Source organism: Microtus oregoni, unplaced genomic scaffold, assembly GCF_018167655.1.
Source record: "Microtus oregoni isolate MIOR12 unplaced genomic scaffold, Mior012 000019F_ref0000042, whole genome shotgun sequence".
Lineage (NCBI taxonomy): Eukaryota > Metazoa > Chordata > Mammalia > Rodentia > Cricetidae > Microtus > Microtus oregoni.
In genome coordinates this window covers 2,021,608-2,034,890 of record NW_024543078.1, presented here as the reverse complement: position 1 = coordinate 2,034,890, position 13,283 = coordinate 2,021,608, and the positions used below count along the sequence as shown (strand labels likewise).

General features: G+C 38.3%; 1 protein-coding gene and 1 pseudogene across 1 annotated transcript in view; one reads left to right on the top strand and one right to left on the bottom strand.

Moving 5' to 3' along the window:
• Nucleotides 1–13,083, top strand: part of Adgre3 (adhesion G protein-coupled receptor E3) — a 61,182-nt gene extending 48,099 nt beyond the window's left edge. The window contains exons 13-18 of the mRNA XM_041669444.1: nt 1,910–2,145; nt 4,046–4,112; nt 5,530–5,621; nt 7,423–7,603; nt 10,536–10,673; nt 13,078–13,083. Of these exons, the coding sequence (XP_041525378.1) occupies nt 1,910–2,145; nt 4,046–4,112; nt 5,530–5,621; nt 7,423–7,603; nt 10,536–10,673; nt 13,078–13,083 (720 nt within the window). The remainder of the gene's footprint in view (nt 1–1,909; nt 2,146–4,045; nt 4,113–5,529; nt 5,622–7,422; nt 7,604–10,535; nt 10,674–13,077) is intronic.
• On the bottom strand, nt 11,025–11,118 carry LOC121459945 (annotated as a pseudogene).
• Nucleotides 13,084–13,283: the final 200 nt, after the last annotated feature.

Genomic DNA, 13,283 nt, shown 5'->3' with positions numbered 1-13,283 from the left:
TTTAAATCACTGCTTTGCCAATCACATAAGTATATTGCTAGCTAGCTCTTATATCTTTTTTAACCAGTTTCTATTATTTTATATTTTATCACAAGGTTTGTAGCCTACTTGGCAAGGTTCTGGCTGGTGGCTTGCGTCTTTCTCCTCTGGCGACTCCATGGCTTCTCCTGACTCTCTCTCTCTCTCTCTCTCTCTCTCTCTCTCTCTCTCTCTCTCTCTGTATAAATATATATATATTTAAAAAATATATGTGTGTATGTATGTATGTGTGTGTGTATTTATATATATATATATATATATATATATATATATATATATATTGCCTGCCTGGTTATATTCTGTTAAGCCATTGGCTGAAGGCAGCTTCTTTATTCATTAACCAACAAAAGCAACACATATACAGAAGGACCTCCCATACCAATGCGTGATGAAAATTTCAGTTCTCTATCTGTGTAGAATTGAAGGAGTTTGGGTATTTGATCATTTTGGAACTGAAAGCATTCCAAACATCAATGTTCCCTGACGATGTTCTTGGTGTCTGTGGTGTCTGTGGTTCTTATTCCTGCTGTCTGTCACCTTTCTTCTCTACCAGTCCATCCAGAATACCATGGACATGTGCAGTGCATGGACCCTAGTGCACAGGTGTGAGCAGTTATGTATAAATGTAGCCAGAGCAAGTTGTCAGATACCTAGCTCTATTGTATCCTCCTTATTACCTTGAGATACAGCCTCTCACTAAATCAGGAGCTTGCCATTTTGACAAGGGTGGATGACCAGAGAGTTTTGGGGATGTACCTGCCTCTCCAACCCCATTATGTTGGGACTGTTGGCATCTATGGTTATGTCCAACTTTTATGTGGTTGTTGGAAATTTGAACTCATATCCTTATGTTTGCAAAGCAAGTGCTCTTACCGAGTCATTTCCCAAGCCACAGCTAAGTTTAATATCTGTGAATATAGGTAAACAGATTTGAAGTATTCCAGTTCTACCACAAGCAGGTATATATTTTAAAACTCAATTTCCTAATATTTATTTCTATTATTATCTTAGTTATGATGTGTAAGCTTGGGTATCCATCTATTGAAAGTGGTTAAATCTCACCCTGAGAAAACATTTATTGTATTATGTAGCACTAATAAACAGTAAATGTTCTCTGAGGGCTCATTACCATTTTCTCTAAATACAGATCCCACAACAAAGAGTTGATGAACACCCTTTTTTTTTCCTTTTATGTAAGACATATTCAGCTAGCAAGGAAAATAATACCAAGATGGACAGAGAGTCAATGAATGGCTATTTTCTTTTTTTTTTAAATTGATTTTTATTGAGCTCTACATTTTTTTTCTCTCCTCTCTGCCGTTCCCCTCCCCTTCAACCCTCCCCCAAGGTCCCCATGCTCCCAATTTACTCAGGAGATCTTGTCTTTTTCTACCTCCCAGGTAAATTAGATCTATGTGTGTTTTTCTTAGTGTCCTCATTGTTTTCTAAGTTCTCTGGGATTGTGATATGTAGGCTGGTTTTCTTTGCTTCATGTCTATTTTCAATAAAGTGCCCAGCATAAACAATTGCAGGTATATTCCCCTGAAGACCTCCAGGAAGCAGCAAAGAGCACATGCCAGAGACTTCTGTGTAAAGTTCCAGGGCAATGGAGTATGGATCTACAAACCCTTTACCAGTTTAAGGCATGTTCTGACAGTATCTATTCCTTGGCATTTTCTGACCTGATAATTGATTTATGTGGAAAGTAAATTTCAATGATCAGAAAGGGCTGTCTCAATGGGCATTGTCTTCAAGAAAAGTGTTACAGATCTTGTTGAGATCTCAGGTCAACATAAAGTGAATAGTAGGTACTAAGAATTGGATCAGGTACAGCCTGCATCTGTCCCACACTCTCATTCTTTCCTCTTAGGTGCTGTGCTCCCTCATTGCAGGAATGTTGCACTACCTCTACTTGGCTTCCTTCATGTGGATGCTTTTGGAAGGGCTACACCTTTTTCTCACTGTGAGGAATCTCAAAGTAGCCAACTACAGCAGCTCAGGAAGATTCAAGAAGAGGTTCATGTATCCTGTAGGCTACGGAATTCCTGCCTTTATTGTTGCTGTGTCTGCAATAGCCAGACACAAGAATTATGGAACACATACCCAGTAAGCATAGTGTGTGTGCAAGGTGGAAATGTATAAATGTAACTTAAACATCAGACTTTTCATTGGACAAGTAACCTTCTCTTTTTATATTGTTCTTCAAATCAGCCTGTCTGCAAAATGTCTTTTGCAAATACCAGCAGTGTTGGTTTTGAGTGTCTTGTTTCATTGTTGTTGGTTGAGTTCACATTTATCCTAGCTATAACATAGAAAGTTGTCCATTCATAGATACAATTTTTGCCCATAATATATATATATATATATATATTCCAACATATATATGACAAAATAGATAATAGATACTGTTTTATTTACTTATTTTTGGTTTGTTTGAAACATGGTCTCATGCATCCCAGGTTGGCCTGGAGCCCACTGTGTAGTAAAGGATGTCTTTGAGCTCCCCATGTTCCTGACTCCATCTCCTGGGTGATGAAATCACAGGTTTTCAGCCCCACACCAAGTTTCTGCAAAGACCTGGGTTCTTTGTGTATGCAACAAGAGCACTTTCATAACTGGTCCATATCTTTTGTCCCATATTTTCTAATACTTAAAAACATAATCTAATGGAAATCCTCAGCAGCTTTGGTGTCTGATCACATTGGGAATTTTGGTAAAATGAGAGCTCCTTTAACAAATGAATCTACAGACATAAAAAAATGAACCCAACTTCATGAAATTAAGGAATGGTCAAAGCAATTTCACAGTCTCACACTAAATTCCCATGGATTATATTCTCCAAGAACTTTAAGCAGTAGGTAGATATTAACAGAAAAATGCCAAGTACTAAAGGCTGGTTTACTGCTTGTGTGTCTCTAATATAACTCCATGAAGTGCCCTACAATCAGAATAATCTTGGTACCTAAATGGTGTACAAGATTTGGAGCAGTCAAACTGTTTGCATAAAGGGAGAAATGCTAAATACCTTAGGTCTGTAGACCAAACTGTCTCTGTAGAAATCACTTCCTATTACACGGCTATAGTGAAAGCAGTCATTGATGGTATGTGAAGAAGTGTAACTGAGTCTCAGTAAGATTCTACATACAGAATATGAGTAGTTTGTAGCTGCATTTGCTACATAGTTGTAGTTTTCAACCCAAGAAGATAACTTAAGAGTGAATGTTGCTGAATCCTAAACATTGGCTGTGGGACATTATAATTATTCATGGTGACATGCCAGGACCCAATTTAGAACACTCTCTGTTAGATTTTTTGACATTTTTCATGGCAAGTTGTGACAATCTTCAAGAAATAGAGTATATGAAATATATTTAATTTTGTCTAGTTGATTTTATCTAGAGTTAACTATTGGTTTGACTGCTTCAATATAGCTACCAGTGTCATTATAAAAACTATACCTATAGAGTCTTGACTTTTACCCCAAATTTCCATGTATATCATTCCACTTAACCCTTACTATACAGTTTGTAGATGAGAAAATTCACAAATGCCCAAGAAAAAAATTTTGACCAAATGGAGAACTGTAGAGAGATGTTTACAGATAGAGTCAATCTTACTAAGAGAAATGATTTGCAAAAATTGTTTTAAATATTTGACATTCAAAATTCATAGAGAGTTATCTTGTATATACTGGAGAAATTACCAAAAGTCTAATGAAGAAGAAATAAGATCTTGAATTAATAACCCAAAACTGTGGAGAAATGACAGCTACGGAGTTGTAAGTACCCTGCTGTTTCTCCAGTCATCCAATCTTTCTAAAGATTTAACCACTTCCTACTTCAGACTCGAGAAAGCTCATGCTTATTGCACCCAGTTCACGTCAGATAAGAACATCTGAAATCCCGGTTGGAAACAATTGTTTTGCATAGTGCTAGATCAGACTTCCAGGCCGCATGTTCAACTCCTGTAGTAAGAGAGACAACTAATCCTCATTTCCTATTCACAGCTGCTGGCTCAGCCTTGATAAAGCATTCATCTGGAGCTTCCTGGGGCCAGTGGCAGCCATTATCTTGGTAGGTGACTGCTATTAGTGGGTGTGCCTGTATTCAGTCAAAAATAGGATGCATTCCTTTCTATTGAAGTGGAACTGAGATGAAGATGTGAACCCAGAGCGCAGGCTGAGAGGCCCTTGTCCTGAATGTGTGCTCATCACCCACTCGTCCCTCATTTGCTCATCACCCACTCGTCCCTCATTTGCTCATCACCCACTCGTCCCTCATTTGCTCATCCCCAATCGTCCCTCATTTGCTCACCTCCCACTCATCCCTCATTTGCTCATCACCCACTCGTCCCTCATTCGCTCATCACCCACTCGTCCCTCATTTGCTCATCACCCACTCGTCCGTCATTCGCTCATCACCCACTCGTCCCTCATTCGCTCATCACCCACTCGTCCCTCATTTGCTCATCACCCACTCGTCCCTCATTTGCTCATCACCCACTCGTCCCTCATTTGCTCATCACCCCCTCGTCCCTCATTTGCTCATCACCCACTCGTCCCTCATTCGCTCATCCCCACTCGTCCCTCATTTGCTCATCACCCACTCGTCCCTCATTTGCTCATCTCCCTTTAGCTGATTTTTCAAATTTATTGTTAAGGATTTTATGCAAGTATACAAGTGACTACGGTTCTATTTGTCCCCTATTCTCATCCAATTCTCTTCCCAAGTTTACATCCTCTTCTTTTATTTACATATCCAACTAAGTCTAACTAGTACAGCCCACATGTGCATGGCTGTAGGGCCTAGCCTATCAGTGGCTATATACAAAAAGGAGTATTGGGTGTCTTTCCTATTCTAGCTATCAAGGCCACTCGTTCCTTAGCTGCGGTGAAGCTGCCACAGTTCCTTCCTCACCCATGCTAGAGTTTTTGCTGGCTTGATTGTGTGTGAATAACCACAACGGCTGTGAGTCTATGAATACGATAAGGAAGTCATACACAGATAACAGCATTCCCAGCACCACCTCCCCATCCTTCATCTCTTACATACTTTCTAGTTTCTTTATTGCAATTTAAATTATATAATATAACAGTCCACCATAGGTTGTTTTTAAAGTTCTAGATTAATTGGTTCATTGGTTGATTTGTACATTCAGAAACATTGAGCGAACATTCAGCTACTCTGTTCAAGATGTTTTCCTATTTTCTAGAAACTTCATAATTAATACCTTTTGCCTAGGTCAGGAATGAAAGCTTTCTACTTTCAAAACGTCCTATTTTGAATAAAAGACATAGGAAACTAAATAAGAAGTGGGGGCAACTGCACATATGTTGTTTACTGCATACAATAGGTCAGAGAATGACCGTGGAGTCTACGTGGGGCCTGAACTGTTTGTAGAATTACTCTCACAGCAATCAAAGTTGTATTTTATGAAGAAAGGATCATAAAAGAAAACTCCAACTCATTTTTTTTCATGACACTCCCACAGATCAACCTGGTGTTCTACTTTCAAACTATATGGATTTTGAGAAGCAAACTTTCTTCCCTCAATAAAGAAGTTTCTACACTTCAGGACACCAAGTAAGAATGTAACAGAATTAGCTTTTTCCATTGCAACATTTTCTAGGGGAGAAACACTTGATGCAAAATATGGTAATGGGTCTGACTGTGGTTCATAGATAGAATTCTTGGTTAGAATGTTTGAAGACCTGGCTCCCATACCAAGACCAACAAGCAAAAACATAAAAACTTACAAATGTAGAAAATAAAATTCTCCATATCTACCACCTGGTTGTAATCAGGAACATTAAATAGAAGTAAGAAAATTCTCTATTTCCGATAAACAAATATGCTTCTTCAATTATGTACTAAAGAAATTTTTATTATTTAGTTTTTGACCAATCCAAATTAAGGGAGAATGGATCTATTTTACTTTACAGGTCTTGACTGTGTATAGTCGCAGTCATAGAAAGGTCAAGGCAAATAGATCTAGAGCTACTTGGCTCTACTTCATTCACAAATGGAAAGAAGATGGTGGTGAATGCATGCAATTATACAGATCCCCTTATATAATCCAGCATCCCAACTCAGGGACTGCTACTTCCCATGGTGGGCACAACTTCCTTCCTCAATTACTGTAATCAAAACAATCGTTCACAGAGATTCTCAGAGGTCAACCTTATTTTAATACTCCCTCACAGATGTGTTCAGGATCAGGCTATGGGTGACTTTACTTCCTACTAATGAGAAAATTAATGTATCACACTCTATCCCTTATTAACTTGATACCCAAACGCTTCGCTTTCTAACCAGTACATTATATTCCTTGTTTTTACCAGCTCACAGCCATCTCATAATGGAAAATCCATGTAGTCTAAATCAAAGGCCCCTGGGGGCATTACCATTTTCAACATCTTAAAATTCCTCAAGTGTGAACTGCTGTAATTTTTCTTTTATTCTTATTTCATATATTATGTTTACTGAATTTTCCCCTCTTACCACTTCTCCCAGTCCTTCCCCTTCCCTGCTTTCTCATATTCATTCCTCTTCCTTTCCCTTCCAGAAAAAAAAGAGTAGGCCTCCAAGGGCTTTCCACTGTGCACAGTTAACAAGCTACTATAAGACTAGGCACAAAACCTCATATCAAAGTTAGGTGAGGCAACTCACTAGGAGAAGGTGGGTCCCAAGAGCAAGTGAAAGGGTCAGTGACATGCCACTCCCACCGTTGGGACTGCTGCAAGAACACCGAGCTATGCAACCGTAAGGTATACGCAGAGAACCTAGCTTAGAGCCATGCAGGGTCCATGGTTGCTGCTTCAGTCTCTGAGACCCCAATGAGCTCCACATAGTTGATTCTCTGTGTCATATTCTCATGGTATCCTCTACCCCTCTGACTCCTACAAACCTCCCTCCCCATTTCTGCAGGGTTTCCCTGGCTCTACCTTGTGGATGTGGACCTCTATATCTGTTCCCATCAGTTGCTGCATGATACCCCTTTGATGACAATTGGGTCAGGCACCAATCTATGAGTACAGCAGGATATTATTAGGAATCATTTCATTGACTAATTTTTTGCTAGTTGTATTTGTTTCTATCAGGGGATTCTGGGCTACTGAACATTCAGGCAAGGTTACATGTGGGCTCACACTTGTGGTGTGGGCCTTAAGTTGTACTAGTAATTTATTGACCACTCCCACAAGATCTGCACTGACATTACCCCAGTGCACCTTGTGGACAGGACAGATACATTTTTTAATTAACAAAATATTTTAAAAATGTAGTAGTGTAACACATAAAAATGTTGCTGATATTAATGCTAACTTAACATATAGTGAAAGCCTGAGGAACAGTATATAACTTTGTTGTCATTGTTTTTACCCAGGATCATGACATTTAAAGCCATTGTTCAACTATTTGTATTGGGATGTTCTTGGGGCATTGGCTTCTTTATGGTCATTGAATTCGGGAAGACGGTGAAATTGATCATTGCCTATCTATTCACCATCATCAATGTCCTACAGGGGGTTTTGATATTTGTGGTACACTGTCTGCTTAATCGCCAGGTAAGGCTGTCTCATTTCTTACCAACCTAACACCAAAATTCTCTTAGACCAGTTGTTCATATTCTTGGAGTTTCACATCTCAATTTTCAAATGTTCATTTGTTTAAGATATTTTGAAGTTTTTCCTAGTTATTTAACACATTGTGTTTTGTATCTATTCAGCATCTAAGTGTACCTCTTAAGGGCATGCAAGATAAGGTGGATTATACTGCATTAACAAATGGCACTTTCTTTCCAATTTTTCAACCATGGTGGCTTAAAACAGAATTTCTTTCTTGTTGATGATGTATAATTATCATTTGGTTGAATTAGCCTTTATGAAATGAAAAAGTCTTCACTTGAGCATAAATTAGACTGGCAACATGGATACAATGTGGGATATTATTCGTCTTGTATCAAATGGGAAGGATAATTTATGTAAATCCCACATTAGATCTTAAAGCTTATGCATAACTGTTACAAATAACATTATTTCTTGTACTCTTTGATTATTTGAAGCAAAATTTATGATCAAATTTGAGTTCACCAGGGATATGATTGGTTGTTGTGATTCATATTGAACAGGATAACACTAGGATATTTGGCACAATCTACCTCACTCTGTTCTTCCATTTATTAGTTTGTTTTGTGACCTCAAAGAGGATGCCAATTCTCTCTGAGTCTACTTTACCATATGGAAGTGTTACAGTGTCTTATTTTGAAGAGTTAGGATTCTATAAGACAGTACAATATAATCCAGTAGCACAGTGTGTGTGTGTGTGTGTGTGTGTGTGTGTGTGTGTGTGTGTGACAAGGTTTCTCTGTGACAAGGTTTGGAGCCTGTCCTGGAACTCACTCTGTAGACCATGCTGGCCTTGAACTCTCAGAGATCCACCTGCTCTGCCTTCTGAGTGCTGGTATTAAAGGTGTACACCACTGCCTGGTGCACACGCTTTTTTGTGCATGTCACTGTAATTATACTTTAATCTTTATTTATGGCAATCTTTGGTGAAGTTTTTGTTTGTCTGTTTGTTTGCTATTGAATGTAAATACCAGCAGTTAAATTGCTAATACAAATGAACCATCATTATAACAGTTCATTAATTCCTCTTCTCTAATTGTGTGCCTCCTCTATGTTTGGTACTTCTCCCTCACAGTAAATGGCTTAGGAAAAGTTAGGTTACTTTGACCACATACCTCCTCCCCCCTAAAGCCTTGTTATTAAGCAGTTTCTCCCTTGTTTTGATGAAAGACACTTATCAGGTGTTTTAAAGAACAAATGATTCCTTCTTCCCTGCTGGGAGCTGATCATAGGTAAATAAAAGTTTTCTCTGGTGATATGAGGCTTGTGGGATATTTTATAGACCAAAGGGTTCTTCTTTCCTTTTGTTGTAAAATCATGCCTCACCCTGCCACTGGTGTGATATGATTACACCTTTTAACTTCAAAAAGATTTACCTTGCTTTAATTTACTACCAAGAGTATTTTTTTCCCTGAGGAGCTAGTCTGCTCCTGGTAAGCTTTCTAATAATAAAGGACTCACTGTATTCATAATAGATCTAGTATGCAAGGTGATCTGTAACTTTTTTGAGTTAATTATTTCAGCAGAAGTAAAATGAAACATGGGTGTCTTTATAAAATCATGTGAAGAATAAAAACTCAAATTTTATTTTTAATACGACAATGATTTTTAAAAAGGCAGACTATGGAATTATATGCTGAACTGTCATGTGCGCTGTTAAATGTTACTTTCTTAGTATTTAGATTCTGTCACCTGAATTAGAGATTAAAAACATATGTTTTATCTTCAGTTTATGTGAAGGTTAAATGTTATGCTGTTTATCAAGTGCCTCACATATATCTACTGTTTAGTAACTTTTGACCACAATCTTCACCACCACCACCATCATCATCATCTTATCATTGTCCTTCTTATTATCATCATTATCATATCCATCATCATAGTCATCTTATCACCACTATAATTATCATAACCATCTTCATAATTATCTTCGTTCTCAGCATCCTCACTACCATCATTACCACTACCGTTAACATTGCCACTCTTGTCACTGCTTTCACTGATACATCCTTCATCGCACTTATTTCCACCATCATAGTTATCACAATCAACATCGTATCTATCATTCCATTCCAACCACCATCGCCACCAATCATCTTATTTTCAGTATTAACACCACCATAATTATCATGAGGATCACCACTATATTTACTACCATCACATCAATATCACTACCATAATCATTATCATTACCACTTTGGTCACTGTAGCCATATCACACATTCATCATATTCACCATTACCAACCCTATTGGGACTACTCTGATCATTCAATTACCGTTATTATCATCAGCATTCTAATAATTAGCATTATGGGCATCATGACTGTCTTTATTATAACCATCACTGCTATCTCATTATGGGCATCATGACTGTCTTTATTATAACCATCACTGCTATCTCATTATGGGCATCATGACTGTCTTTATTATAACCATCACTCTTATCTCATTATGGGCATCATGACTGTCTTTATTATAACCATCACTGCCATCTCATTATGGGCATCATGACTGTCTTTATTATAACCATCACTGCTATCTCATTATGGGCATCATGACTGTCTTTATTATAACCGTCACTGCTATCATCTCATTCAGCAATGTCACAGTCATACAGCTACACTAATCACCAGTTCACCACTGTCACCATTATCAATTCTTTTTATATAAGTTCCTACTTATAATGGAAGAAATTGAATTTAAATAAAATTGATAAGTTCAATTATGGTCAAATATATTCAGAAAAACAATGAGTCATAGAGAGTAGGATTTGCCATTAGTGTATTTGTATCCCATGTAAAGTAGATTCCCTTACCTTGTACCAAGTTCTGGATATGAGCCATCCTTTTAATTATTCTTTCAAACTTTCAGGTGCGAATGGAATATACGAAGTGGTTTCGTAAGATGCACAAAGGGGTTGAGGCTGAGAGCACTGAGATGTCCTGTTCCACTACCCACACTAAAATGGTAAGCTCAGTTCCCCATAAAGGCTTTGTGTGGCCTGATCTGGTTTGTCATGCAAACAGATTTCCTCTCTGTTCCTTGAAAAAGAAATAAAAATTATGACATACTGTATACAGCCACAGTTTCTAGATTTGGTACCTAAATTCCTTCCTTCATTCCCTTTCTTCTTGCCTTTTTCTATTCATTTCTTCTTTTCTTGCTCCTATCTTCTCTCTCTACCCCACTCACATGTCTTTACTCTTCAATATTTCTTCCTCTATTCCTCCTCCCACTCCTCATCTCTTCTATCTATCTTTTCTGTTCACTATCATGAGTAGGTATATATTCACCTTAGAAGACTCATTAGACATAGGCAATGGACAGTCTGTAAGCAGCACAGGATGCCTCAGCCTCTGGTACCATCAGTGACACCTTGTGTATTTTCATGTCATCCTTGCACAGGGGATATGCTAATCTTCCCTTCCAAATTCAGAATATGTGCTGCCGACGCTGGTGGAGTTGAGAATTGAGAGATTTGTCACCCTTTTCCTTGACACTTTCCAACCTTTTTCCTTTGAGAAAAGACATATAAATAAATTTCCCTCTGTTTACTAAGGCCCAAACCACCCTCTGCTATGCCCTCACTCTGTATCAGAACATGGACTTTCTGTGTTCACATGCCTCCGTATATATTAGTTTCTTATGTAATTATCTCAGTCTCTGCATCTGTGAGAGTTTGTCCATAGACTCTGTGAATCAAGATTTTTCTAAGTATTATGATACTCTGAAAAATCTGGCCAATAAAAATAGGGCACGTCTCAAGATGGTTCTTCTTTCTGGCTTGATAGGGCTCTTATGAGTCATAGACTTGAGTTCTTATCTTGTGCTAACTTTCTGTACGGGAAGAATCATACTCAGACCCAATTCTCTACGATACCCCAAAGCACTAAGATCTGTAAAATTTGGGAGATAGTACATTCAGTATAGTGTTTGCCCTGCCAACATGAGGATCAATTTCTATCTCTGGTATCTACAGAAAAAACAAGGCATGGTGGTACATAACTGTAACCTCAGCACTGAGTAGATAGAGTCAAAGCATCCCTTGAACTCCCTGGACAACTGGTCTAGATGAATAGGTGAGCCCTTGATCAATTACAGACCCTCTTAAAAATGAATGGAATCTACACCTGTAGATATCCTGTGACCTCCATTTGTGTGTAGATCCATGAATATGTGCACCTATACAAACTTTTAGTGTAGACACATAAATCACTTCAACTACTGCTATGTAGCTGTCAGTTTTCACCACATTCTCTAATTTGCCTTATGTTTGTACCATCTAGTTCCCATAAAATTTACTTCTAAAGTATCTCAATGAGTCTCCATAAAAGGTATACATATATGAAGACTTCAAGGTGCTATGAGATAGAATTATCCATTGGTGTTTGTGTGAACTAATTATACAGAGCAATTTATTGAGAAACCATAGACTCTTGAGTGATGAGAGTCTTGATGCTGGGCTCATCTTTCAGTGTGGCCATGGCAGGATGCTGTGTTCATGGATCTGTTAATATGCATGATAGTTTATTTGAGGGGAGAGGACTGAATCTCTTAATGTAGATAATCATCTATTTGAGGGTAGAAGGCTGGGGAAATGGCTTCGTGAGTAAATAAAGCACCTGTTATGCACAAGAGGAAGCTTGGGTTCACGTCCTAAAGGCCCATGTAAAGTTAATACAGTAACTCAATTTTTAATCCCATTGCTAATGCATCAAGATGGAACACAGAGCCAGGAGAATATCCAAATGTTCAGATGCACTATTTGATAAACAAGAGACCTTGTCTCAAACAAGGTAGGAAGCCTGAAGCTGTTCACTGACATCCGTGTGGAAGACAGAGGTGTATTAACTTGTACTTACACACATGAACACATGCACACACAATCCATACAGCATGTACAAAAGACAAAATGAAGGCGAAGGACGATGTGCAGCATTGGCAAACAGCAAATGACAATAAAAGCCAATGGGTGTGGTTTCAATCCTCTATTAAAGAAGGTGTAAAAAGGTGCCCAAATTTATTCAAAAGGCTAGAGAGATCCATCAGAACAGACAGGTCAGAGAAGCATGCACTTTCCTGAAGAGATTACTTCCCCTGCCTTTCCTTTCCCTTCCCTCCATTTTCTTGCCTTCCCTGCCCTTCCCCTCTCTTCTCGCCTCTCCTTGCCTTTCTTTTCCTTCTCATTTTCTGGTTAATAATCACTATCAACTTACCTGAATTTAAGATCACCCAAATGATTTACACCTAGTTATTCTATGTGAATGTTTCCAAAGAGATATCATTGGGCAGGGAAGACCGACTGAACATAGGTGACACCTACTGATGGGACAGGGTATTAGATCAAATAAAAATGAAAAAAGAGAACTATCTGAGAGTGAACAATCCCCTTTCTCTGTCCTGATCTTCCCAGATGTGAGAGGCAGCTTCACATTGCCGTACATGAAAATGGTCCTACCACCATACCTTTCGCTCCTTCATACGCTATGCCCCAACCATGAACCGAAACAGAGCTTCCTCTCTCTAGTCACTTCTCAGTTACTTTCCCAAATTTCACTTTATTTTCTTCCTGATGAACAGATCAATTGTTAGTAATGATAAGTTTCACTGTTATATTTC